Source organism: Lethenteron reissneri, chromosome 10 (genome assembly GCF_015708825.2).
Source record: "Lethenteron reissneri isolate LAM-NWPU_2019-01 chromosome 10, ASM1570882v1, whole genome shotgun sequence".
Lineage (NCBI taxonomy): Eukaryota > Metazoa > Chordata > Hyperoartia > Petromyzontiformes > Petromyzontidae > Lethenteron > Lethenteron reissneri.
Genome location: NC_083788.1, coordinates 491,292 through 517,206, shown reverse-complemented (window position 1 = coordinate 517,206; position 25,915 = coordinate 491,292). Strand labels below are relative to the sequence as shown.

The window sequence follows — 25,915 nt, the reverse complement described above, 5'->3', positions numbered from 1 at the left end:
CAGATGTAGTGAGTCAGCTTCGCGCTGGGAGTGCGTGTGTGGGTGTGCATGCGCGTGTGTGCTGAGCATTTCTGTGAGGTCCTGGGGGAGGGGAAATCCCTCAGCCAGGAAAACATCGTGGCACAAAGTAGGGATGACCCTGCTGAGGATGCAGTGCCTCAAGTATTGGAAGAAGAAGTCACCCCCTGTGAGTGGCTGGCTGAGGTGCCATCTGTTGAGGAAGTACTAAAGGCGATCCAGAGTCTGAGACCTGGAAAGGCACTGGGCAGAGATGATCTCCCAAGCGAAATGCTGAGGGAGGGTGGCGTTTGTGCACAGACTGCCCTACATGACATCATAACAACAGTCTGAGCCACTGGACGGGTTCCGCAGGATTGGAAGAATGCCCTGGTGGTCCCCCTCTTTAAGAAGGGGGACCGCACAGACTGTAACAACTCCAGGGGCATCTCACTCCTCAGTGTGCCGGGAAAGGTCCTGGCAAGGATTATTCAACATCGCCTTGCTAGGCACGCTGAGGAGAGGCTTGCGGAGCCCCAATGCGGTTTCAGGAAAGGGCGGTCCTGCACAGATGCCATATTTTCTGTCCGTCTGCTACAGTAGAGGTGTAGGGAATTCCAACAAGACCTGCATCTCTGCTTTATTGACCTGGTCAAGGCCTACGATACCATCAGTAGGCCCGGGCTCTGGTTTGTTCTTCGTGCTTTTGGAGTCCCTGACCCTCTGCTCATGCTCATTAAGGACCTTCATGATGGTGAGCGGGCCCGGGTAAAACTACGTGGCCGGGAGTCAGAGCCATTCCCTGTACACCTTGGGGTGCGAGAGGGATGTCCTCTGGCTCCCACATTATTTAGCATCTATTTTGACCACGTAGTTCGTGAAGCCTTCAATAGCTGTACCGGGGGAATTTCAGTTTGGTACAGATATAATGGGAGGCTGATCAACGCCCGGGTGCGATCAAGGGATGGCTCCCTATTGCTCGACCACGTTATGTATGCCGATGATTTGGTAATAGCTGCTCATTCAGAGGAGGAGTTGGAGACGCTGCTGCTGAGACTGGAGCGTGCCACTAAGAGGTGGGGCCTTACCATCAGCCCCACCAAAACTAAGCACCTGCCTGGGTATTTTGTACCATCGGACACTCCACCCCCACAACTCCCAATCGGTGATGGGGCAGTTGTGGAGAGAGTGGAGAGTTTCCCATACCTGGGCAGTGTGCTCATGACCGGCTCCGGTTTAACAGCAGAGGTCTCACTCCGAATCAGTCGAACGGCAATATCTTTTCATCGGTTGCGTAACGCTGTGTGGAAGCTACCTGGTTTGTCGCTCCGCACGAAGCTTCAGGTCTTCTCGGCCACGGTCATTTCCTCCCTTCTCTATGCTTGCGAAACGTGGACCCCCCTAATGGAGCATCTTCGCCAGTTCGAAACATTTTAGGCTGGCCTGCCTATGATCCATCCTGGGTTTAACCAGGCTGGATTGTGTGAGGAGCTCACAAATCCTTGAAAGATCTGGGCAAAGTCCCATCGGTGAGCTCCTCCGGCAGGCAAGGCTACGTTGGCTGGGTCATGTAGCCCGCATGCCCAGCCACTGCATGCCTAAACAGCTTTTGTTCGGCCGGATCGAGGGGGCTAAACGGGCGCGACATGGGCTAGAGAAGAGATGGAGTGATGTGGTACAGGAGGATGTGGAGCTGAGTGGATGACCGATACCAGCGGTGTCAAGATCGGCCTCTGTGGAGGAGGCTCGTGAAGGACGCTACTGGGCAGTTGGAGGCAGTCGCCCTCCAACAACAACGGAGGGCAGAGGAACGACGCTCACAACAATGAGCGGAGGGCCGGGTGGCTAAAACACAGCAAGTTGGCACAGGGGGCACAGGTGGTGCATAAGCCAGTCATTTCGGTCATCTCAATCAGTCGACCCATGGCACCTGGGTCTGCCGCGTGACCTGCCAGCAGACGTTCGACACTTCACGTGGCCTCAAGGTGCACATCGCCTGGCACAAGCGCCGTGGTAACGTCACCGCCACTTAGTAGCGAACGGCGGTTGTTGTGTCTATGTGTGCGTGTATCTGTAGTGTAATTGTGGTGACTCATTTCCCCCCCTTTCCGACAAGCAAGCCAGGATCAGGACTCGAGGTAAGTGATAATAAAGCATATTTTTTTTCTTATATTCATGTTACTTCATTTTGTTTTATTCACTTGTGCAGTATTCCTTTTTTAGAGTTTCTACATGCAATTTTACAATATTTCTCATTTATGAGTTTAACGATGCTTCATTTTCTTCCTTGAAACATTATGCATTTCATAACACTGACATATGGGCTTTTACATACATTACCAGGACTCCTCTGTGAGATACGAACAAACCTGTCCCATATGTCGAGTTGCCTATTCAGACCGAGAGTCGTAAGTTAAACCGCTGCGCAATAGATGGCGGTGGTGGCATCTACATCTGCAGAAAATGAAGAACCAGTGGCATCGACATCTGCAGAACATGAAGAACCAGTGGCATCTACATCTGCAGAACATGGAGAAGCAGTGGCATCTACATCTGCAGAACGTGAAGATACAGTGGCATATACGTCTACAGAACATGAAGAACAAATGGCATCTACACCTGCAGAAAATGAAGAACTAGTGGCATCTGCAGAACATGAAGAACCAATGGCATCTAAATCTGCAGAACATGAAAAACCAGTGGCATCTACATCTGCAGAAAATGAAGAACTAGTGGCATCTGCAGAACGTGAATAACCAGTGGCATCTTCATCTGCAGAACATGAAGAAACAGTGGCATCTACATCTGCAGAAAAGGAAGAACTAGTGGCATCTGCAGAACAGTAATAACCAGTGGCATCTTCATCTGTAGAAAATAAAGAACCAGTGGCATATACATCTGCAGAACATGAAGAACCAGTAGCATCTACATCTGCAGAACATGAAGAACCATTGGCATCTGCAGAACATGAAGACACCAGTGGCATATACATCTGCAGAACATGAATAACCAGTGGCATATACATCTGCAGAACATGAATAACCAGTGGCTTCTACATCTACAGGAGATTATACAACTTGTAAAGCCATTTCTCCTGTTTAGTGTACACGCTGTACAGCATGTTTGCAATCAACACGAGTAAAGTTGGACTTTCAAAAAAATCGACTTACAAACAGACCTCTGGAACCTAACGCGTTCGTAAATAGATAAGTACATGAGTTTTCTTACTTACGAACGCGTCCCGGGATCCAACTGTGTTCGTAAGTCGTGGACCGCCTCTATAACTGTTGTGTGGCAGCTGCCCTCGCGTCTCTATCGAGCCTGCACGTGTCACAGGTTTACCTCTCGAGACATTTGTGTGTCCGGCAAAAGCCGGTTTTTGTTTTGTCTTACCGGTTAATCACGCGGTTACCGGTTATGTGAAAGGACCGGTGTTTTTTTTTATAGCCCGAGTTGTTAGAGATGCGCAACCCGCACGCGTCGCACGCGTGGTGAAGTATGGCGTATTCTTGGGTTTTTTCGGTAAAGTCACGTAAGTAAAAAATTTAAATTAATAAAAGTAAAATAAAATAAAAATCACGACGTTATGGCGTCTTTCTCTGGTCCGTCACTGGTGGTGATACTGAGCCATAAGGAAAGCTGATGTATCTGGTGTAGGCCAATCACTTTCGAAGACAATGCCATTCATTATCAGAGCATATTTGTTTGCATGTTCACCACAATTACTGTGTGCAGTTCATGAAGCATTGATTGGTGGCGTGATCTAACCCAAAAAAAACCTCTTCTGGATGATATTGTTCGCGAAAGCCTACGTGTTAAACTGATATTATGGATGATATTTATAATGTATATTGGGTGTGATCGCGTAAATATAAATGTGTCGTTCAACCCGCCAACACCAATTAGTAAAGTTTGTCACATAAACGAAATATACCAATTCGTTACTAGTTGGAGAGCAAATCCTCAACATTTACAATCGGAGTACGACGTTTCGCCAGTAATTACAACCAGTTTCATCAGGCAACAGCGAGATTTGTAGAGAAAGCCTCCTGTTTCGTTCCTTAAATAGGGGGGGTAGATGTGGTAACGTCACTTGTGAGCCCTTCTTGTGCGAAGAGGGGGGGGGGGATTAATGAAACTATAAATTACAATGGGTATCCATTACCCTATATTATGGCTATTGGTCGTGAAAACCGACGTGTTAAACTCCTTCCTAAAATGTATTTGTCGTGTTTTAACATCTATTCAGATTTGTCAAACTACGAACTAAACTCAACTTTTTATTGTACCAGGTAAAGCCCCACTGTGTAGCTCTATTTTTTTTAGAAGCGACCCTGGGTATCACAAATGATAGCTCAACGATACTTATCAGGCTTATCATCATGTGGATATTTATAGCAGTAGCCAAATACTCCCTAAACACACGTGACGTTGATTCTAAATGCGGAGGGGGAAAACCGGAGGACCTGGAGACAAATCCACGTGACCACGGAGAGAGAGACATTGCAAACTTCAAATATACAGCAGCCATCGTCAGGGTCGAGATCGAACCCACGTCCTCCTGCATACCAGGCGAGGGAGTTAACATCTTCCAGCCAACGTGATGATGAGAGAAAGACACCACAAACTCAAAATATACAGCAGGCATTGTCAGGGTCGGGATCGAACCCTCGGCCTCCTGAATACCAGGCGAGGGAGTTAACATCTAGCCACCGTGGCGCCCATGTATTATGAATGTAGCCGGAGTGCACGGATTTTAGCAGCGTTAAAGTGGTGCGGCCGTCTGCTACGCCCGTGGGAGTCTCCGTGCATTATGCACGAGGCAATCAGAGCCCCCCCACCAGCCCCCCACTAATGCACCCCCCCTCCCCGCACCAACAGCGCACACTACAGAAAAAGATCCCCCGGGTAGCCTTTTGAACACGCACCTGTGGGCTGCGAAGGCCGGACACGCGGCAAACAAGGAGCGAGGTTGAGTGGGGGTGGCCAGCACCACACCCCAGCCGCCTTTGTCTCTCCCTACCACCAATGTTCGAAACGAGCATTGGTGCGTGACGAGGACGCCAGATGAGTTGCGTGGTCATATTTACGCGCCATTATAACACGGGACACGTGCTGTTATAACGCGGGACACGCACCGTTATAACACGGGGCACGCGCCATTATAACACGGGACACGTGCTGTTATAACGCGGGACACGCACCGTTATAACACGGGGCACACACCGTTATAACACGGGGCACGCGCTGTTATAACACGGGACACGTGCTGTTATAACGCGGGACACGCACCGTTATAACACGGGGCACGCGCTGTTATAACACGGGACGCGCACCATTTTTACTTGGAACCCGCGCCATTATAGGGCAGTTTCTGAGCGGTCAATGATGACCTACTTTCTTGAGCTGCGTGGCTGAGCGGTTACAATGATACAGTAATGCAGAATGATACAGTAATGCGGCGGTGTAGCCCCAGTATCCGCCATCTCACCGCATGGTGTGCACAGTAGCAACATCGTACATTTGCCAAACTTGATCGTTGGCGGGGAAATTGTTTTCGCTCGACGCCTCCTTCGCTTTGGATCGTCGTCGTCTGCAACTGCTTTGTCCATTTCTGAGCGAGCAGTTGGGAAACTCCTCTGCGCATGGCTACAGCGTGGTCCAGCCATGCCCTTATTCACAGGATAGCCCGCCCCTAGCTTCACCTACTCCCACCTGCCCCACCCTCCAATACAGGGACTCCTCTAATTACAATTGAGTTAGATTCCAGAGGCCTGTTCGTAAGCCTAACTTTACTCCTGTCGATTCCGAACACGTTGTATGGCTTTAAAAGTTGTCTCATCTCCTGTAGATGCTACTGGTTCTTCAGATTCTGCAGATGTAGATGCCACTGGTTCTTCAGATTATGTAGATGTAGATGCCACTGGTTCTTCACGTTCTGCAGATATAGATGCCACTGGTTCTTCAGATTCTGTAGATGTAGATGCCACTGGTTCTTCAGATTCTGTAGATGTAGATGCCACCGCCGCCATCTATTGCGCGGCGGTTGAACTTACGACTCTCGGTTTGAATGGGCAACTGGACATACGGACAGGTTTGTTTCGTATCTCTGAGAGGTCGAATATTCGTAAGTAAAGTAGTACCTGTACCATTACTCACCATTTGCCACTAAGTGACAGTGACGTCACCACGGCGCCTATGCCAGGCCAGGTGCACTTTGAGGCCACGTGAAGTGTCGAAGGCTCGCTAACAGGAGGTCGCGGGTTGGCAGACTGATATGACCAGTAGATGCACCACCAGCTGTACCCCCTACTGTGGCAACATGCTGCATCTTAGCTGCCCGGCGCTCTGCTCGTTCTTGTGAGCATTGCTCCCCTGCCCTCCATTGTTGGAGGGCGACTACCCCCCTGCCCCCCCCCCACCCAATTGCAGTTGTGCGTGTGCATCTGCATTGGTGGCGGTGAAATGCGTCACCACAAATCGTTGAGAGGATCAACGCTCGACTGGTGGCGCCCGTTCATCTTTCTCGCCACGTGCGGGGGGGGGGCAGCAACTGGCCGCAGAGAGAATGTCGAGCGTTTGGGTTACTCTCAACCAAGCCTGTAACGCGACAGAAGCAGACGGCATCTGCGGTCAGCGAGATAAATGGAAGGGAATAGTGCTTGGCATCACATCCTTGGACGGGCGCGTTTTTGCCCCATCCATGTTACGGTCTCGAGTCCCCGATTTGAAGGGTAATCGAGGGCTTAATCACCGCATCGATTTCATTGCCAAAGCGATCCCTGGATCGAGTAATCCCATCGGTTAGTCTTGCGTGCCGCGTGGACCCCCTACATTTTTTGCGACCTGCCAATATCTGCACTGACATACATATGTGTGCATGTTGAACTTCTGTCGCACGGCATGTAGCTGAATGTGCTAATCGGTAGTGCGGGGGTGAGTGTCAGAGGTTGAAAATGGCTGACGAGCATGACAACGACGACGACCGGTCATGCTGTGCTTCGGCCCTGCCGTGTTCCCCGCAGGAGTGGCAGCGCATCGGTCGGTGCATCTGCGCCCACGGATGGGAGAGACCTGCGGGTGGTTTCCCGGCCACGGTTGAACGGCAACGGCGTAAACGACGACGTCAAAACTCCTCGTTGTGGCCCCCCTCGGGCCCCTCCTGTCCATGGAGCCGGCATGGTGAATGATGCAGGTCAAACACAACCCTTGCATCAAACACCACTGCCATCATCATCATCGTCGTCATTTTCCACGGGTTGACTCTGACACCAAGTTGGCGAAGCTACTGAGGCTATGGTAGTCGAGGTTGGGGTGGAGGCTCCACCACCGACGAGCGATAGTGGCAGCAGCGGCAGCTTGGCATGAAGGTTTGTTGGCATTCCGGAGCTTAAGGGGGTGTCTGAGCCAGGTGAGTGCTGTAGCTGTAATTCGGCAGGGTGGTGGTGGGTGCTTGTGGGTGGTGGTGGTTGGCGGTGTAGGTGGTGGTGGCGGTAGTGGTGGCGGTGGTGGTGGTGGCGGTGGTGGCAGTAGGGAGGGAGCGCAGCAGCCTCCCACAGACGTTGGGCTCATTCACGACCTGCGGCCCACGGCCCTCTCACTCCACCGGCTGGTAGACCTTCCGGCCCGGCCCGATGTCCCGTGCCTGCGCGAGGCCCACGGCGTCCCCCAACGGCCTCAGCTCGAGGTCCCCGCGGCCGTGAGCCGGGGACGCGGGCGTCCCCCGGGCGTCCCCCCGGGCGTCCCGCCACTCCGCCGCCTCCCCCCGCCGCCGGTGCCGGATGACGATGGCAGGAGGCGCTCGGCCAGCGCTGCCCACGCGAGGCACGGCCGCCTGCGCCCCCCGCGGCCCCGCGAGCCCGAGGCGAAGGATCCGCGTGGCCCCACGCAGAGGCCCGGGTCGGCGCCGACTCCGAGGCCCACCCCGAGCGCAGATGCGGAGACCAGCCCCACGACCACCCTGTGGACCTTCCCCGTCCTGCCGTCGCTGAGGTCGCGGTCAAGGTCATCGTCGTCGTCGTCGTCGCGGTGCGACTCAAAGAGTTCCCTCGGCAGAGCGTCCCGGGCCAGCCGCCGGCGCAGGGTGACCTCGCGCGCCTTCTGTCGCCGGTAGTACTTGATGAACTTGTTGAAGATGATGGTGACGGGCATGGACATGATGAGGATGCCGCAGAGGACACAGCAGACGCTCACCGCCTTGCCGGCGGGCGTCGTGGGCACCGCGTCGCCGTAGCCCACCGTGGTCATGCTGATGGTCGCCCACCAGTAGCAGAGGGGGATGGTGCCCATGTTCTCGCCGTCGTCGCGCTCCAGGTAGTAGGCGAGCGAGGCGAAGATGAGGATGCCCGTGACGAGGAAGAGGAGCAGCACGCCGATGTCGCTGTGGCTGTGCGCCAGTGTCTCGCCCAGCGAGCGCAGGCCCGCCGAGTGGCGCGCCAGCTTGAGGATGCGGAAGACGCGCAACAGCCTGTGGGTGGGTGGGTGAGTGGGTGGGTGGGTGGGTGAGAGTGGGTGGGTGCGAGGGGGTGAGTGGTTGGGTGGGTGAGAGTGGGTGGGTGAGTGGGGGTGTGGGTGGGTGGGTGAGTGGGGGTGTGGGTGGGTGGGTGAGTGGGGGTGAGTGGGTGAGAGTGAGTGGGTGCGTGAGAGTGAGTGGGTGCGTGGGGGTAAGAGTGGTTGGGTGGGTGAGAGTGGGTGGGTGCGTGGGGGTGAGAGTGAGTGGGTGCGTGGAGGTAAGAATGAGGGTGGGTGAGTGGGTGGGTAAGAAGGTGTGTGGATGGGGGAGAGTGGGTCAGAGTAGGTAAGAGTGCATTGGTGCTTGTGTGTGGGTACGGGTGGACAACGGGAAGGGTCGACATTGGGCAGCGACTTCAGCTCACCTGCTCCTCACTCCGTCCCTCCCCCGCGTCAGCCAACAATTCACCTGCCCGTCACATCCCCCCCCCCGAGTGAGCTGCTCGCTCTCCATCCCTCCCCCTGCCCCAGCAGCTCACCTGAGCGACTGCGTGACTCGCCCCACGTCGCGCACGCGCACGCCGCTCGAGAGCAGCGCGCGCACCGCCTCGGTGGCGTAGTAGGGCAACACGGAGACGGCGTCGATGACGTTCAGGGGCTCGCGCACAAAGCGGTCGAGCCGCGGCGCCGCCGCCATCCGCAGCACCAGCTCGGCGGTGAACCACGCGATGCACACGCGCTCCACCTGCGCCAGCGCGCCCCTCTCCTCCTCGGGCTCCTCGGCCGCCGTGGCGCCACCGGCGCTGACGGCGCCGCGCCGGCGCGCGGCCGCCTGGAACTCGGGCATGCTGTTGACGCACATGGCCGCGACGGACGTGAGCACGGCAAGCACGGAGACGGCGGCGATGACGCGAGCGAAGGCTGAGAAGTCCGGGTTCTCCAGGGTCAGCCACAGCAGGCGCCTGCGGGGGGGTGGGGGTGGGGGGTGGGCAGAGACTAGACAAGTGAGAGCTTACACGAGTCGGAGTTTGTACACGAGTGCCTATGCAGGTGAGTGTATACAGGTGAGCTCACAGGTAACAATATATACAAGTCTGTACGTGCACGCACCTCCGCTGGCCGCAGCACTTGCGCGTGAACTCCTCCATGTCCCTCTCCACGGATGCCATCTCCTCCTCGGGGGAGCCCTTGGGTGGGGCCCTCTCCCCCCCGGCGCCACCACCGCCACCGCCGTCATCGCTGCCGCCACTTCCGCCGCCGTCGTCATCGTCATCGTGAGTGAATCCCTCCTCGTCGTCGTCATCTTCGTCGAACTCCCCGCTGTCCCCGCAGTTCTCCTTGCGCTCGTGGTACTTGTAGCTGTGCGGGGCGGATGGAGAGAGAGCCCCCACAGCGGTCCTCACCTGCAGCAGGAGCTCACTTAGGACTTGTGTACGTGTCCCTACTTGCTCACCTGCAGCAGGAGCCCATGTAGTAGTCCTGCACGCCCCAGTACTCGAGCTCCTGGCTGAAGGAGAAGACGCACAGCTCCTCGATGAGGTGCAGGCGTCCCGTGCGGTACAGGTTGAGGACGCCGCGGAATGCCGCCGGGTTGCGGTCGAAGTAGAACTCGCCGGCGGCGTCGCAGTAGTCGTCGCAGAGGCGCAGCGCCTGCTCGTGGCTCTCGCAGCGTGCCAGCTTGCCCAGGCGCGAGTGCGGGAACCGGCGGGCGCTCCCGCGTGCCAGGCGCTCCCGGAGACCCCCCACGTTGACGTGCAGCGGCGCCGACGATCCTGCCCCGCCCGAGCCGGAGCTGCCGGAGCTGCCGAAGGAGGCGATGGAGGTGGCGGTGGCGACCCCCGCGGTTGGCAATGGAGTGGGCTCCGCGTCACCCATTGTGACGATGTGGCGACCGCACGCCAGATGTGGCGGGGGAGGGGGTGGTTTGAGGTTGTGGGGAAGGACTTCGTCCCGGGTTGTGCTCCTTGGGAGAAGGGGGGGGTGTGGTTAGAGGTGGTGTGGTCACGGTTGCCGAGTGGTCGGGTGGCTGAATGAGTGTCACAGTGGGCGACTGACTGGGTGGCTGGGTTAGTTATCACCTGAGACCAGAGAGAGGACAGCCGGGGTCACGGTGGCAGCTTCTGTTAACCACCCGTTTAATGTGTGAAGAGCAGAGAAAGCCCCGTGGCAATGGGGTGGACGTGGTCGGGGCAGGATTGAGGAGAGCTGGGAGATGGTCGCAGACTTTGTCGATTGAGCTACAACAGTTTTGAGGCTGCAGTCTCATAGCTGTCCACCCATACGGTTTACCCCATATTGTCATACAGGGAAATTGAGTTTTCAGGTCCATATGGCGTACGACCATTTCAATATGGGCTTTGTAGGATGAACGTTGAGAATTATAAGGACACATGGTGACCAGTAAGTTCTGAATTGGTCTGTAATAAGGTAGGCACTGATAAGGGGTTGACAGGTGTGCAATCTGGGTGAGGTTAAAGGCAAGCTCTCTCGTTTCAAAACACCTGGTTGGCAAGCAGGCAGCCAACGGGGCCTTCGAACGTGCGCGGTAAGCAAAACGGACACGTAAAGAATGAACATCGCTACTCGGAATGCCTGGACACTACTTGGATAGGTGTTGCTTCCGATCGAATTGAAAGGACAGCTTTTTTTATCCCCGTGTACCAAGCTCTTTGTCGTCATCATCATATAATTTGGACAGGGCCTAATTATAAAGTGGGGTGGCTTGATAGAAGGCCATCACACTTTCATTGAGCACATCAATTTTGATTTATTCCGGGGTCAAAATCATGTATCTGCTGCTTTTGACTGAAAATCAAAGTGTGCATGCATTGAAAATCTTGCTTTTTATTGCCTAATAATCGTTTGTGTTGTAATTGTTGGTCTCACACTCAGGGAGCCGGCAGCCACAGTGGCCGCTCCAGCGCCATGACGAGCGGCGACAAAAGCGCGTCTCTCATTGGTCATAGGCTGGCCAACAACAGCCACTGTGATTGGACCAGACGTTTGCAATTGCTCGCTCTGGCCACTGCTGGCAGAAGGTGCCTCCAACACTCTGAGAGGGAGCGCTCGAGTAGCCCCTCTCTGGACTCTAGAGCAGAGGTCCCCAACCCCCAGGCCACGGACCGGTACCGCAGCAGGAGATGAGAGTGGTGAGTCCGCGTGTGGCCCGCCCCCATTTTTTTTTTATTATTGACCACTTCTGTCTGCGCCTCTTTCCCGCACTGCGCACTTGTCACAGTCACAGTGTTGGTAAGCCCACACGCTCTAACCCCTGGCCAAAATTAGTAAAAAACAAACGCCGCTGGAGAGCTTCTTTGAAAAGGGGGAAAGACCCAATGATGAACCCCCCCAGTCCGTGAAAAAATTGTCTTCCACGAAACTGGTCCCTGGTGCCAAAAAAGTTGGGGACCGCTGATCTAGAGGGTGTTTGGTCTACTTTTCCACGCTGCCCAGATGTCTCGGAAGAAGCCTCATCTATGTCAACCATCGATTGTTTTTGTTATTTGCCAGGTAAGGCCCACCGAGCTATATTACTCTTTTTTTCAGAAGCGACCTGGCTATCACAAATGATAGCTCAACGAAGTGGCTTATCATCATCACGTGGTGAGTTATATCAGCCAAAGACTCGGAACGCGTGATGTTGATTCTAAATGTGCAAGGAAAAACCTGGAGGACCCGGAGAAAATGTCACGTGACCACGGGGAGAGAGAGAGACACGCAGACTCCAAATATACAGGTGGCAGGGTCGGGATCGAACCCACAACCTCCTTCATATCAGGCGAGGTCGGTAACATCTCCTAGCCACACACCGCCGTATTAATGAGGGCGGCCTGCCGGATTCGAGCCGCGGACTTCTGGAACAAGGCGGTCGGAGCGCATGACATACGGCCGGGCTGCGTGACCGCCATGCTCCATCTTCGCTCGATCGCCACTGAGCACCACTGCACTTGCCCAGGATGCTGATAGACGAGCCACCGTCTCTCTGTACACGAAGCACCCTGCGCTTCATCACGAAGGTAAAGGCGCAGCGCTGCAAGTGCACGCTTTAACACCACTACTGCGGTGGCGAGATGTTATCACCCTCGCTTGGTATGCATGAGGCCGTGGGTCCGATCCCAACCCTGGCCCCTGCTATATATTTGGAGCTTGCGTCTCTTATAATCATCACGGTGGTGAGATGTTAACTACTTCGCCTGGTATACAGGAGGTCGTGGGTTCGATCCAGACCCTGACACCTGCTGTAAATTTGGAGTTTGCGGTGTCTCTCTCTCTCCCTGTGGCCGCGTGGATTTTTCTCCTGGGTTTTCCCTCCACATTTAGAATCAACATCACGCGTTTAGAGTATTTGGCTACTCGTTGACCTGTCATATGTGATGTCTAGGTCGCTTCTGAAAAAGAGTTACACAGCTCAGTGGGGCCTTACCTGGTAAAATAAAACAGTTTGCCGTTTTAGTTTAGATTAGGAAGAGTCCCTCCGGATGGAACCTTGGCATCCTCTTCCACCCTTGCCAGACGTCCTCGTAGCAGCCAGGGCAATGCAGCGTCGGATTACACACACTTTACCCCACTGCACTCGACCTGGGGTGCGTGAGCTGATTGTGGAGGTTGTGGGTGGGGGATTTAAGAAAAAATCGCCCCATTGGTTACGCCTTAAATTTAATTTAATTACAATTTAAAAAAAGTTAATCGCACATTTCGCTTTTTTATGTGTGGGGGTGGTGGGGTGGAGCGGTGGTGAAACGGTTACCGCACTCCGCTAACAAACCCCCGGCCACCCGAATTCGATTCCGGGCCACGGCCACCACCAGCTGTCTCTACCTTCTCCTCCCTGCACCAACTCGCGCACCGATCAGCGTGGTGAAGTATGGTCACCCCCCCCCCCCCCCCCCCCCATCCATGACTGCCTCGGTGTTGACAGCATGACTTTGTAGCGGTGGATTGGCAAAGGGTTATAAAGTCATGTTTTCTACATTTCTTTTTTAAATATTTATATTAAATTACATTTAATTGGAGTGCGTTATAGACATGTTTGGGGCAGCTGCTTGTGAATCCCATTAAAGATTGAGAGGCTGCCTTGCCAGCGGAAGTCATCACAAAGACAAATTCCCTCCCCGTATAGTCTCAACAGACTGTTGGGGCAAGTGCTGTCAGCGAGCAGCAACACCCACGAAGGCCGGAAATGTGACTGCACATCTCAGTGCGCCTTGCCTGGTTAAATAGTGTCATGACGATAACGCAGTCAAGGCCCGATTCAAATACGCGTCGCCACTTTGTTAACACCGCCACCAGATTTGCGTCGGCTAAAATCTCACACTTGCATCGCTGACAAGCCTCGTCCTCCGCCCTTTCTCGTTATCCGTCGCTTCTCAGGAACGCATCCCCGACGCAAACTGAGGCGTTACAGTAAAGTGCCGCTTATTTCATCCGTGCTAACAGCAGCAACAACACTGAGACCCGTAGACTCACACTGAAACCCATAGACTCGCATTGAGTCCCGTAGACTCACGCAGAGACCCATAGACTCACACAGATACACATAGACTCACGTAGAGACACACAGACTCACGCAGACCCAAGGACTCACACAGAGACCCACGGACTCACACAGAGACCCACAGACTCATACAGAGACCCATAGACTTACACAGAGACCCACGCACTCACACAGAGACCCACAGACTCACACAGAGACCCACAGACTCACACAGAGAACCAGACTCACACAGAGACCCATAGACTCACACAGAGACCCACAGACTCACACACAAACCACAGACTCATACAGAGACCCACAGACTCACACAGAGAACCACAGACTCATACAGAGACCCACGCACTCACACAGAGACCCAAAGACTCACACAGAGACCCACAGACTCACACAGAGAACCAGACTTACACAGAGACCCATAGACTCACACAAAGACCCACAGACTCACACACAAACCACAGACTCATACAGAGACCCACAGACTCACACAGAGAACCACAGACTCACACAGAGACCCACGCACTCACACAGAGACCCACAGACTCACACAGAGACCCACAGACTCACACAGAGAACCAGACTCACACAGAGACCCATAGACTCACACAGAGACCCACAGACTCACACACAAACCACAGACTCATACAGAGACCCACAGACTCACACAGAGAACCACAGACTCATACAGAGACCCACGCACTCACACAGAGACCCAAAGACTCACACAGAGACCCACAGACTCACACAGAGAACCAGACTTACACAGAGACCCATAGACTCACACAAAGACCCACAGACTCACACACAAACCACAGACTCATACAGAGACCCACAGACTCACACAGAGAACCACAGACTCATACAGAGACCCACGCACTCACACAGAGACCCAAAGACTCACACAGAGACCCACAGACTCACACAGAGAACCAGACTTACACAGAGACCCATAGACTCACACAAAGACCCACAGACTCACACACAAACCACAGACTCACACAGAGACCCATAGACTCACACAGAGACTCACGGACTCGCACATGCGTCGTCATCACCACTCCGCTACTCCTCCTGACACAATCGTCTGGCTCGCCAACCACCCCAATGTAGCATCAGAGCTGCTGCCGTTCTACAGCAACAGCCGCCGGATGATGATAATGATGAAGAAGTTTGCTGACTAGCGTCGAAAAGAAACGTTCGCTTGGATTTTAGATTTCATCCGAGAAAAAAAATCGGCGAATTTTTTTTTTAAATCCACGCCAGTAAAATCCTCGCTCCGAACAACGAGGCCAACATCACGGAGCCACGACTCTTCAGAGGCCCCCGTCGGCGTCGGCGTTGTGTTCGGGTTGTTGTTCTTCCCCCGCCGCATCTCCGATGAACACGGTTGGCTACGTACGGTGCGAAAAAAGTTCAACATACATATTTCCCATAGATTATTTGAAGCTTTCGTGACTGCAGGAATTACTCTTTGGTTCTTTCGGTAAAGTCACGTAGAAAATAAATAAATTAAATAATAGAATACGACGTTTCGATTGCAACACAAGCAGTCGTCATCAGTTAGAACTAAATTTGAGAAAAAGACAAAACACAGACACGGAGACACACAGACAGACACACAAGCAGAAAGAGACAACACAGAGAGAGACGCACAACATTGTGTGTCTCTCTATGTGTGTCTGTGTGTCTCTCTCTGTGAGAGTGTGTCTCTTTCTGTGAGAGACAACACAGACACACAGAGAGAAGTTTATTATGGTTGTTATTATTATTTTATTATTTTCCTTCTACGTGACTTTACCGAAAGAACCAAGAATATACTGTCCACAGACTCAACACTGTCCATAGACTCAACACTGCCCATAGACTCAACACTGCCCATAGACTCAACACTGCCCATAGACTCAACACTGCCCATAGATTTCGATTTAAAGCTTTCGTGACTGCAGGGATTCATCTCCTTGGATCTTTTGGTAAAGTCACGTAGAAGGGAAATAATAAAATAATAAAAAATTTACATAATACATTTCCCTTCTACGTGACTTTACCGAAAGAACCAAGAAGATGACCGCCCATAGACACAACACTGCCCATAGACTCAACACTGTCCAGAGACTCAACACAGCCCATGGACTCAACACTGCCCATAGATTCAAACTTAGGTTTTTTCGGTAAAGTCACGTAGGTAAAAAATATAAAAATAATAAAAGTAATAATAGAAATAAAATAATAAATCACGACGTTTCGGAGGCAACACAAGTCTCCGTCATCAGGTGGGACCGTCACAGCTAGATTTACTGTATCAAGTGAGGCAAAAATTCCAAGATACAAGTTCTTAAATAGAAGTTAAGGGGGGAGGAGGGGGGAGGGGCTTATCTGAATGTGGTAGCCAATGAATGGAACGTATTGGGGGGGGCGGGGCTAAAAGAGAACAACAGGTGCACATGATAAAAGAACAACAGGTGCACATGATAAAAATTAACCCGTAAAAACAAAGTTTTTCACTATAAATCCTTTATATGTGTAGAGCCGTTGTAGCCGTTGTAGACGGCCTGATTTAGACTTGCCCCGGGTGGCAAGCAAACACAATGGGCGTGGCTACGTCGGTACGCGGAGCAGGTGCTCGCAGCCACGTCCTCGCCGTACGCTGGGATCCCCCACAGCCCCTGCCCTCAGGGGGGAGATGGCTATTTAAGGCGGTGAGCCGAAGGGCTCTGGGTCGAGTGTGTTAAGCTGTAACCAGTGAAGAAAGAAGACCAGCTAGACCGGCCCTGGAACTCCCTGGGATCGCTGTCCTTTTAAGGACCGACCAGGCAAGCCAGCGGCGTGGCCCCCAGAGCCCAGAACTGACGCTCCTCTAAGAGCGGGGTCTGGGTATTCGGGGTGCCGTAACCTAGGTGTAAGCTAGCTGTGAGCTAGGCTGTTGTGTTCCGTAGCTAGACGGGTGAAGGGGCCGATACCCCTTCAGTTACTGTAAGCTTCCGAGTTACGTGCTGGTGTTAATAAATAAGCGTGTGCCTCCAACTACGTGTCAAGTCTCCCTGGAACCATACTACATCTGGTGTCAGGAGTGGTTCTACAAGGATGGAGACGCGACGCACAGCTCGTACCAGAGAGACGGAGGCGGAGGAAACCACGGCCGACTTCGAGCCAGAGATGGCTGCGGGCGGACCCGAGCAGCAGGAGCCAAGTCCACCTACACCGCAGCGTCAGGACGAGTGGGGACCGTCGCCTGAAGGACTGCGGCTGGCACACTCTCGACTGGCAGAATTGCTGTATGCTGCAGCCGCGACGCTGGAAGAAATTACCCGGCTGGGTGCGGGTGGAGCTGCGCGGGCCGATGGCGGCCGGCATAAGATGCCGCTTCCCGCCATTTCCAAGGACGCTGAGTTTGAAGTTCCCGCCATAAGTACAGTGCAGGCTGACGGCAAGGCGGGGCTACGTCACGTGGCCGATACTCACCAACCACAAGTCACGTCGGCAGCGGCAGACAGCGAAACGTCACCACAGCAACCGCCGTTGCCACGCGACCAGCCCGCCAAAGCTGCACGGAGTGACGGAGAGCGTTTTACGCCTACGGACGCTGCGCTGCAACAGCGACTGCCACCTCTCAAGGAATTCGTGGGAGGAGAAGGCGACTGGGGTGGCTTCCAGAGGCGCTTCCTCACCCATCAAGAGATGGCGAAATGGACCGACGACGAGGCGTTGCGTGCGCTGCCGGCGATGCTTGACAACGATGCCCTCGCCACTCTCACCTCGGCACCAAGGGCGAAGCGCGCCACGCTGCAAATGGCGCTGCAACTCCTCACCGTGGTCTATGGACCACCCTCGGACTGTCGTCAGCTGTTGTACGATCGCCAGCGGGGCGCCAAGGAGTCGCCCCTGGCGTACCGCACGGCTCTCCTGGCCCTGGCGAAAACGGCTTTTCCACGGATGGACGAGGATGGGGTGGACGCCATGGTCACGGAGAAGCTGCTGCTGCTGGCCGATGATTTGGACATCGTCGTCTTGGCTGAAGACGACGCGGAAATGTGTTCGTTGAGGGCCGCCCGGCACATTCATGCCAACCTGCTGGCCCAACGTCGGAAGGCCAGCAAAGCGACGGCCAGCCATACCGTGGCTGCGTCTGCCCTCCCAGCGGAAGACATCTGCGCTGTGGATCGCCCGACGGAGTGGAGGTCCGGAGTACGGCCAGCTCGGGACGGACCGAGCCACCGGGATCAGCCCAAGTCATCAGCAGCACTCACGCGCTGCTACAACTGTGGCCTCTGGGGCCATGTGGCCTCGGGATGCCGGGCTCCTCGGCAGCGTGGTGCGACGCCTCGCCAGGACGTCGCGCCTCAACCCAAGTCTCCCCAGCAAAATCCGGCGAGTCGTGGCACCCCACATAATTGGCCCACACACACACCTGCCACTCACTCACACACCGCAACTAACGGGGGTCAGAAATTATCCATTGTCATGCCAAAACGTACCTCCGGGGGGTGTGCGGTCCAACCGACCCAGTGGTCCGAGTTGACTCATCGTGTTGTTGCCGCGTCATCGGTTGTTGTGGGACATATTGATGGGGTCGAGGTACGGGTCTTGATTGATACGGGAGCATCGGCGACTATTGTGTCCTATTTGATTTACAACATTCTCCCCATTCAAAGTCGTCCCTTGCTCCCTGTTGATGTCCCATGTTACGCTGCTAATGGGGGTTCGTTGGGCATTATCGGACAGATCCGCGCGCAAATTTGTATTGGGGACATTAAATTATCCGGCCCGATATTGGTCTCCTCCTCGCTGGCGGTTCCGTGCCTGTTGGGGACGGATTTCTTGGCCAAAATGCCCATTCGTATACTAATCGACCAAGGATGCATTGAACTCCCGTCGGGGCGACGTATGGCCTTTTTGTCATCCCCCGCTACCACTGTCCATGCGGCGTTTGAAACGGTACCGGCGCTGGTCGCGAGGATGGTACGCGTACCACCGGGAGCTCAAATGCTCGTACCTCTTAGGCTGCGCCGGCCGTTTGCGGAGGGCGTCGGGGATCGGGGGGTTCTATTGGGACCATCGAGGGCCGGGGTCAACGGACCCGACTTGGTAGCGGCCCAGACTCTGGTAAAAGGGGACGAGGACCCCTTCATCACAGTCCTCAATGTGGGGTCGCGAACGGCCGTGGTTCCTCAGGGGACCGTGCTCGCGCACGCGATGCCGGTGCCTCGTGAGGAACCGGTTGTTGCTCAGGTGAGCGCCGGTTCGCCCTCGCTACCGCATTCAGATCATGATGAGGGATGGCTCGATGCGCTTTGCGCGGGATCGGTGGACCTGTCCGGTCCACAGCGTGAAAGGCTTCGAGTCCTCCGCGAATTTTCAGACGTTTTTAGTCTAAATAAATACGATATTGGCTGTACTAAATTGCTGAAACACCATATTGACACGGGTGACAGCGCGCCAATCCGCCAAAATCCCTTTCGGTTAAGTCCCGCCGAAAAGGAGCATGTTAAATCGGCCGTTGACGACATGCTAGCTGCGGATATCATATCCCCTTCCACCAGCCCTTGGGGCGCGCCGATCGTTCTGGTTAAAAAACACGACGGATCATTGCGCTTTTGTGTGGATTTCCGTCGGCTTAACAAAATTTCTGTAGCCGACGCATACCCGCTTCCCCGGATGGATGAATCGCTTGATGCCCTGGCAGGGGCGCGATTCTTCTCCACATTGGATTTATTGTCCGGGTTCTGGCAGCTCCCTCTGGATGACGAATCAAAACCGAAAACTGCTTTCCGTACGCCGCAGGGCCTTTTCCAATTTAATCGCTTGCCGATGGGATTACATTCCGTGCCGGCAACTTTTCAGCGATTAATGGAATTGGTTCTGGCTGGCTTGCAGTGGGATTCGTGTCTGATTTACCTAGACGATGTCATCGTCTTTAGTAGAACATTCGAGGAACACCTCCAGAGGTTGCGTGCCGTTTTTCTCAAGATGCGGGCTGCTAATTTGAAGTTCAAGCCCCAGAAGTGTTTCTTGCTCCGCGAATCGGTGCGCTATTTGGGTCACATTGTGGGCCGCTCAGGCATTGCCACTGATCCCGCCAAAACGAAATGTGTTAGCTCCTGGCCGACTCCCACCTCGGTGGGTGAGGTCAGGAGTTTCATCGGATTTGCATCATACTACCGCCGGTTTGTCGCTGATTTCGCTACCATTGCAAAACCCTTACATGCCTTGACAGCTAAGGGGGTCAAATTTCATTGGGGTAAGGAGAAAGACGCTGCTTTTCACTCGCTCCGGGACGCCCTAGTCGGGGCTCCGCCATTGAGTTACCTCGATTTTACAAAACTCTTCTTGCTCGATACAGACGCAAGCAACACGGGCATCGGGGGCGTTCTCTCCCAGGTTATTGGGGGCGTGGAACATGTGGTTGCGTACGGCAGTCGGGTGTTGTCTCCGGCGGAACAAAGATACTGCGTTACCCGTAGGGAACTATTGGCAATCGTGTACTTCATTCAACAATACCGCCCATATCTGTACGGTCGGCGTTTCACCGTCCGCACAGATCATGCGGTGCTGCAGTATGCTTTGCGGGTTCAACAGCCATCGGGACACTTGTCTCAATGGTTGGAAATCCTTCAGGATTTCGATTTTGCGACTACCTATCGTAAGGGCACTTGCCACACCAACGCGGACGCTCTGTCCCGGTTACCACCCACCTCTGAGTGCGCTTGCCTTCTGGGTTCGGGGCGTTGCAGACCTCTGAATGTCAGCTCTAATTCGGTTTTAGCAGCCGCCGCCGATGCGCCTTCCGTTGCCGGTCCTATCGAGCAAGAAGGGAGGGATTCCTTGCTGGGGTTGTCGGTTGCGGAGTGGGGGCGCCTCCAAATGGAGGACACCTCCCTCCTCGCTTTGCGCCATCGCATCAGGGGAATTGTGCGGGGGGGTGAAAATGTCGACTCCTGGGGGTTGGTCCAGGGCCTTCTCATGCACTGGGACGGCAAATCCCGTCGACACCGGCTGGTGGTGCCTTCTGCGTTGCGGGGGAGGATCGTGTGGGCTGCGCACGAGCGACTCCTCCACTTAGGGACCCACAAAACCCTTGCCACACTCCAACTAGATTTTTCATGGCCGGGCATGGCAAGGGATGTGGAGGACCTGTTGGGGTCATGCACCCAGTGCGTGCAAAGGAAGCCACCAGCCAAGGGGTCTAACCCACCCTTACAGTCCGTAAAAGTTTCGAGTTAACGAGCTCGTCGCACTAGATATTCTGGGCCCATTCCCCGCTACGCCTAGGGGGAATAGATACCTGTTAACCGGGGTAGAATATTTTACGAGATGGCATATGGCCTGGGCCCTCGCCAATCAGTCAGCAGCAGCCATCGTGGAGGCCTTTGTCCAGGGCTATGTCCTCAACAAAGGTGCTCCGGAGCGGCTGCTGACCGATCAGGGTAAACATTTTTCGGGGAAGCTTCTCCACGAGGTGTGCGAGCTCCTGGGAACGAAAAAGATTCGTACCTCCCCATATCATCCGCAAACAGACGGAATGGTGGAGCGGCTGCATCGGACCATCACGTCCATGCTGTCCCAGCAGGTGTCTGAATCCCAGACCGATTGGGACCTTCATATCCCGGGGGTTTTGGCAGCATACAGGATGGCTCCCCATGCGGCGACCGGGTTTTCGCCCTTTTTCCTAATGTATGGCCGTGAGCCTAACCCACCTGTTCCGACTCAGCTGCGGATCTCCACGCCGCATAGTAAATCCAAATTGGCCGAACATGTGAAATTCAACGTCGCTAAATTGACAGAGGCGCGGGAGGCGGCCATGCAGAACTCTGAACTCCGCCAGAAGGCAAATGAGAGGCTCAGGCTGGCTCGGGTGCACGTGCTTCAGTGGAAGCCGGGTGACCAGGCGTGGTTGCACTGTCCCCAAGTCCCGCTAGCAACCTCGTCTAAACTGGTGCGGCCGTGGCGGGGGCCCGTGGAGGTGGTGCAGGTTTTGTGCCCATAATGTGTGCGTATCCGATGGAGGAAACGTCGGTGGTTTGTGCACCCCTCCAGGTTAAAACCGTTCGTTGCACCCCATGTTCCTACTTCACACACGCGTGGCCAATCATGTGAGGGGTCCACCGACTCCCAGAGTACGACTTCTCTGCTGTCATCTGACTTAACACCGACTGTTCCACCTCCAGGCGCACCAGGAGTGACACGCTCATGACCGCCAACCCCTCCCGGGGGGGTCGGGGGTCGCTCTGCAGCGGAGCCGGACACCTTCACACCCGGACTGCTAACAACCGCCACTGGCCAAACCAGAGGGGTCCCTTGTGACGGCCCCGCTGCAAGGACGCGCGCCAGAACGCATAGACTTTTGTGAGGCCGGCCGCCAACGCGACCCTTGCGAGCGACCGCCCTCGGTTCTTGTATATATGTTGTTTTTACGGGATGGGGTATTTATTCGGTCGGGGTGCGTCGTGTTGGTTTGTTCTTATTGTTGTTGTTGTTGTTAAAGATTTGTGAGGCACACACGGGTTCAAAGGGGGGGATGCATCTTTATTGCTATTTTGTTGCAGCCGGGACGGCTGCGAGCTGTACAGGGGGGGGTGATGTAGAGCCGTTGTAGCCGTTGTAGACGGCCTGATTTAGACTTGCCGCGGGTGGCAAACAAACACAATGGGCGTGGCTACGTCGGTACGCGGAGCAGGTGCTCGCAGCGACGTCCTCGCCGTACGCTGGGATCCCCCACAGCCCCTCCCCTCGGGGGGAGATGGCTATTTAAGGCGGTGAGCCGAAGGGCTCTGGGTCGAGTGTGTTAAGCTGTAACCAGTGAAGAAAGAAGACCAGCTAGACCGGCCCTGGAACTCCCTGGGATCGCTGTCCTTTTAAGGACCGACCAGGCAAGCCAGCGGCGTGGCCCCCAGAGCCCGGAACCGACGCTCTTCTAAGAGCGGGGTCTGGGTATTCGGGGTGCCGTAACCTAGGTGTAAGCTAGCTGTGAGCTAGGCTGTTGTGTTCCGTAGCTAGACGGGTGAAAGGGCCGATACCCCTTCAGTTACTGTAAGCTTCCGAGTTACGTGCTGGTGTTAATAAATAAGCGTGTGCCTCCAACTACGTGTCAAGTCTCCCTGGAACCATACTACATATCTAAGATCACCTCTTGACATGCCCCGTATATTCCCGAGGGCACTAGCATTGACCCGTTTTACCACTTTCAAGAACCTGGCGGCTTCAATTTAACTGCTCTATAAAGTCTCCATTGTACAGCGTGGGGGCAAGGATTTCATGCCATGTGGTTAGTCATGAAACGGGCGGCTAGAGTCCTCTCATCCTCTGGCTTGAGATGGCTGCCACCTATGGGTCAGATGATTGTTTGCCACTATTAAGCAATTGGTAATTAAATATTTTTTAAAAATTCCCTAAACAGTGTACAATTTTGGAAAAAAAATTTCATGAAAATTAATTGTCACGCACAACGAGTCTGTGTGCAAAATGTCAGCTCGATTGGATCACGGGAAGTGGGTTAAAAAACGACCGAAAGATTTGCACGGTCGTAAGCAAGCAAGCAAGCACGCAAGCAAGCAAGTGAACTTAATATAACGGATTTAAAAAAGAACAACAGGTACACATGCTAGAAGAGAACGACAAAGCACATGTTGTTTTACCCAGTGTTGGTTGACAATCCAAATACAAAAAAGGGGAGTACTGTTAAACGCTGGGGATGTCAACACCCGGTAAAGTAGAATAGTACCTGTCAAATAAGATGGTCCAAAAATGTGTAGTTAAATCTTTTTTGCATGGTTAATGACATCTTTCCAATGATTACTCAGTTTGTACCCATCATCACGGTTGAAATTATGTCTGTGTTTGTATATCTGGATGGCTTCGTGTACACACCTTTGATGGTAGCCAGAGGGTTTGCAGAGCACCTTGGTCTCGGAAAAAGACAATATCATGAGAGCCCACAGCGTTGTAGCAATGATCGGCAACGGCGGAAGACTCAATTTTGCCGTGTTTCAGATCTTACTTGTGCTCGCGGACACGATCAGAGACATGACGTTTCGTTTCCCCAATGTAACAATCACCACAGCTGCAACTCAGTTTATAGACGCCAGAATATTGCAAGTCAGGAATGACATCCTTCACAGATGGAATTAGATCACGGATTTTATGTACCGTACTGAATCGGGCTTGGATCTTATGTTTGTTTAGAATTTTGGAGATCTTTTTGGTCATGCCTTCTATGTATGGCAACGTGATAGTTTTGATTGGAGTTTCAAGTGGCTGTTTCTGTATGGTGGGAGAAACAGCTTGGCGGATGGTGCGGTCAGAGTATAATTTCATCCTGAGGGCCCGATGTACAAATCTAGAATACAGCCCATAGACTCAACACTGCCCATAGACTCAACACTGCCCATAGACTCAACACTACCCATAGACTAACACTGCCCATAGACGCAACACTGCCCATATACTCAACGCTACCCATAGACGCAACACTGCCCATAGACTCAACACTACCCATAGACGCAATACTACCCATAGACGCAACACTGCCCATATACTCAACACTGCACCAACAACGTACGCACAGTGCGTACACGCTACTCGACCACGAAGCGCATTCTCGTTCGAGCAGGACAGCGCCAACGGTTTGGAGTAACATCAACAACAACAACAAAAACATTACCAACAACATCAACATCATTAACACCATCATCAGCAACATCATCAACACCATCATCAACAACATCATCAATACCATCAACAACATCACTAGCAACAAACATTAACGGCGTAAAAACATCAACAGAAACATCAACATCATCAACCCGCCAGACCCTCCTCGCTATGTTCACGAGCGTCGTTGCTGGAGAATGTTGAATAAAACGACGACGACTCATCCCATCAGCACCACGACCTTTCTGGGAGCGTGGCAATTTTCGCAGCACTGGTTCAACACAAGCTCAAACTGTTGGGCAGGTTTCCACATTCAGTGTCTCATCAGAAGCAGTCAGGCTTTGCTCGAACCAAAGCTGGTAAACCGCCAGATGTTACTACTGTAGAGGTGCTAGACACTCAAGGATCACACCCTCCACCTCTCCCTCCCGAAGACACGAGTCCCCCCGTGGTTTTACGCGGTGCTATTCAACACAAGACACAAACAACAACAACAACACAAAGCCACCAAGCGCTAGCGGCACGGAGGAATGCATCAATCAATGTGTGCACTCACCTCTCTCGATCTCTCTCTGTCTCTGTCGGGAGAGAGGAGTAGGAGTCGTAGTTGGTGATGGTGGAGCAGTGTGTGTGGGGGGGGTAATGCTCGTGGTGCGAGTGATGATGGAGGTGGGGGTGGCGATGTGCGGGGAGCGGTGGCGCAGCGGTTAGCGCTGTTGCTGCGCTACGAACCCCGGCGACGCGAGTTCGATGTCGCGCTCACGACCAAAGACAATGGCGAATGTTGGAACCGGGTACTGGGCCTCCCCTAGGTCGACTCAGCCTCAAGTGAGTACCTGGTGCGGTGTGGAGCAAACATCGCCACTCGGAAGACAAAGGCGACCGGGCGTGGTGCTGGCCACCCACCCACTTGTGTGCCGTGCCGGCCTTCACAGGTGCTACTCGCTAACAGCACTTGCCCCAACAGTCTGTTAAGGCTACACGGGGGATCTTTGTCTTGTGCGTGATAGTGGTGGTGGTGGTGGTTGTGATTTTGAAGGGCGTGGGCTGGAGGTTTGCAGTTCGCGACCCTGACGCCTGCTCTCTAGAGTCTGCGTGTCTCTCTCCCCGTGGTCGCGTGGATTCTTAAAACGATAAAACAACATTTTTTTATTTCATCTGAACAGGTAAAGGCCCCAACTGAGCTGTGTAGCTCCTTTTCAGAAGCGACCTGGCTATCACAAATGATAGCTCAACAAAGTTGCTTATCACGTGGACATTTATAGCAGCTAAAATACTCTAAACACGCGTGATGTTGATTCTAAACGTGAAGGGAAAAACCGGAGGCACCTA

At 53.8% G+C, this 25,915-nt stretch overlaps 1 protein-coding gene across 1 annotated transcript; it reads right to left on the bottom strand.

Moving 5' to 3' along the window:
- Window positions 1–6,215: 6,215 nt before the first annotated feature.
- LOC133340749 (potassium voltage-gated channel subfamily S member 2-like) lies at window positions 6,216–25,238 on the bottom strand. The gene is given in 6 exon segments (XM_061549137.1): window positions 6,216–7,729; window positions 7,732–8,464; window positions 8,988–9,410; window positions 9,559–9,807; window positions 9,902–10,411; window positions 25,140–25,238. Coding segments are annotated over 5 exon segments (1,962 nt in total). The 5' UTR covers window positions 10,324–10,411; window positions 25,140–25,238; the 3' UTR covers window positions 6,216–7,594.
- Window positions 25,239–25,915: the final 677 nt, after the last annotated feature.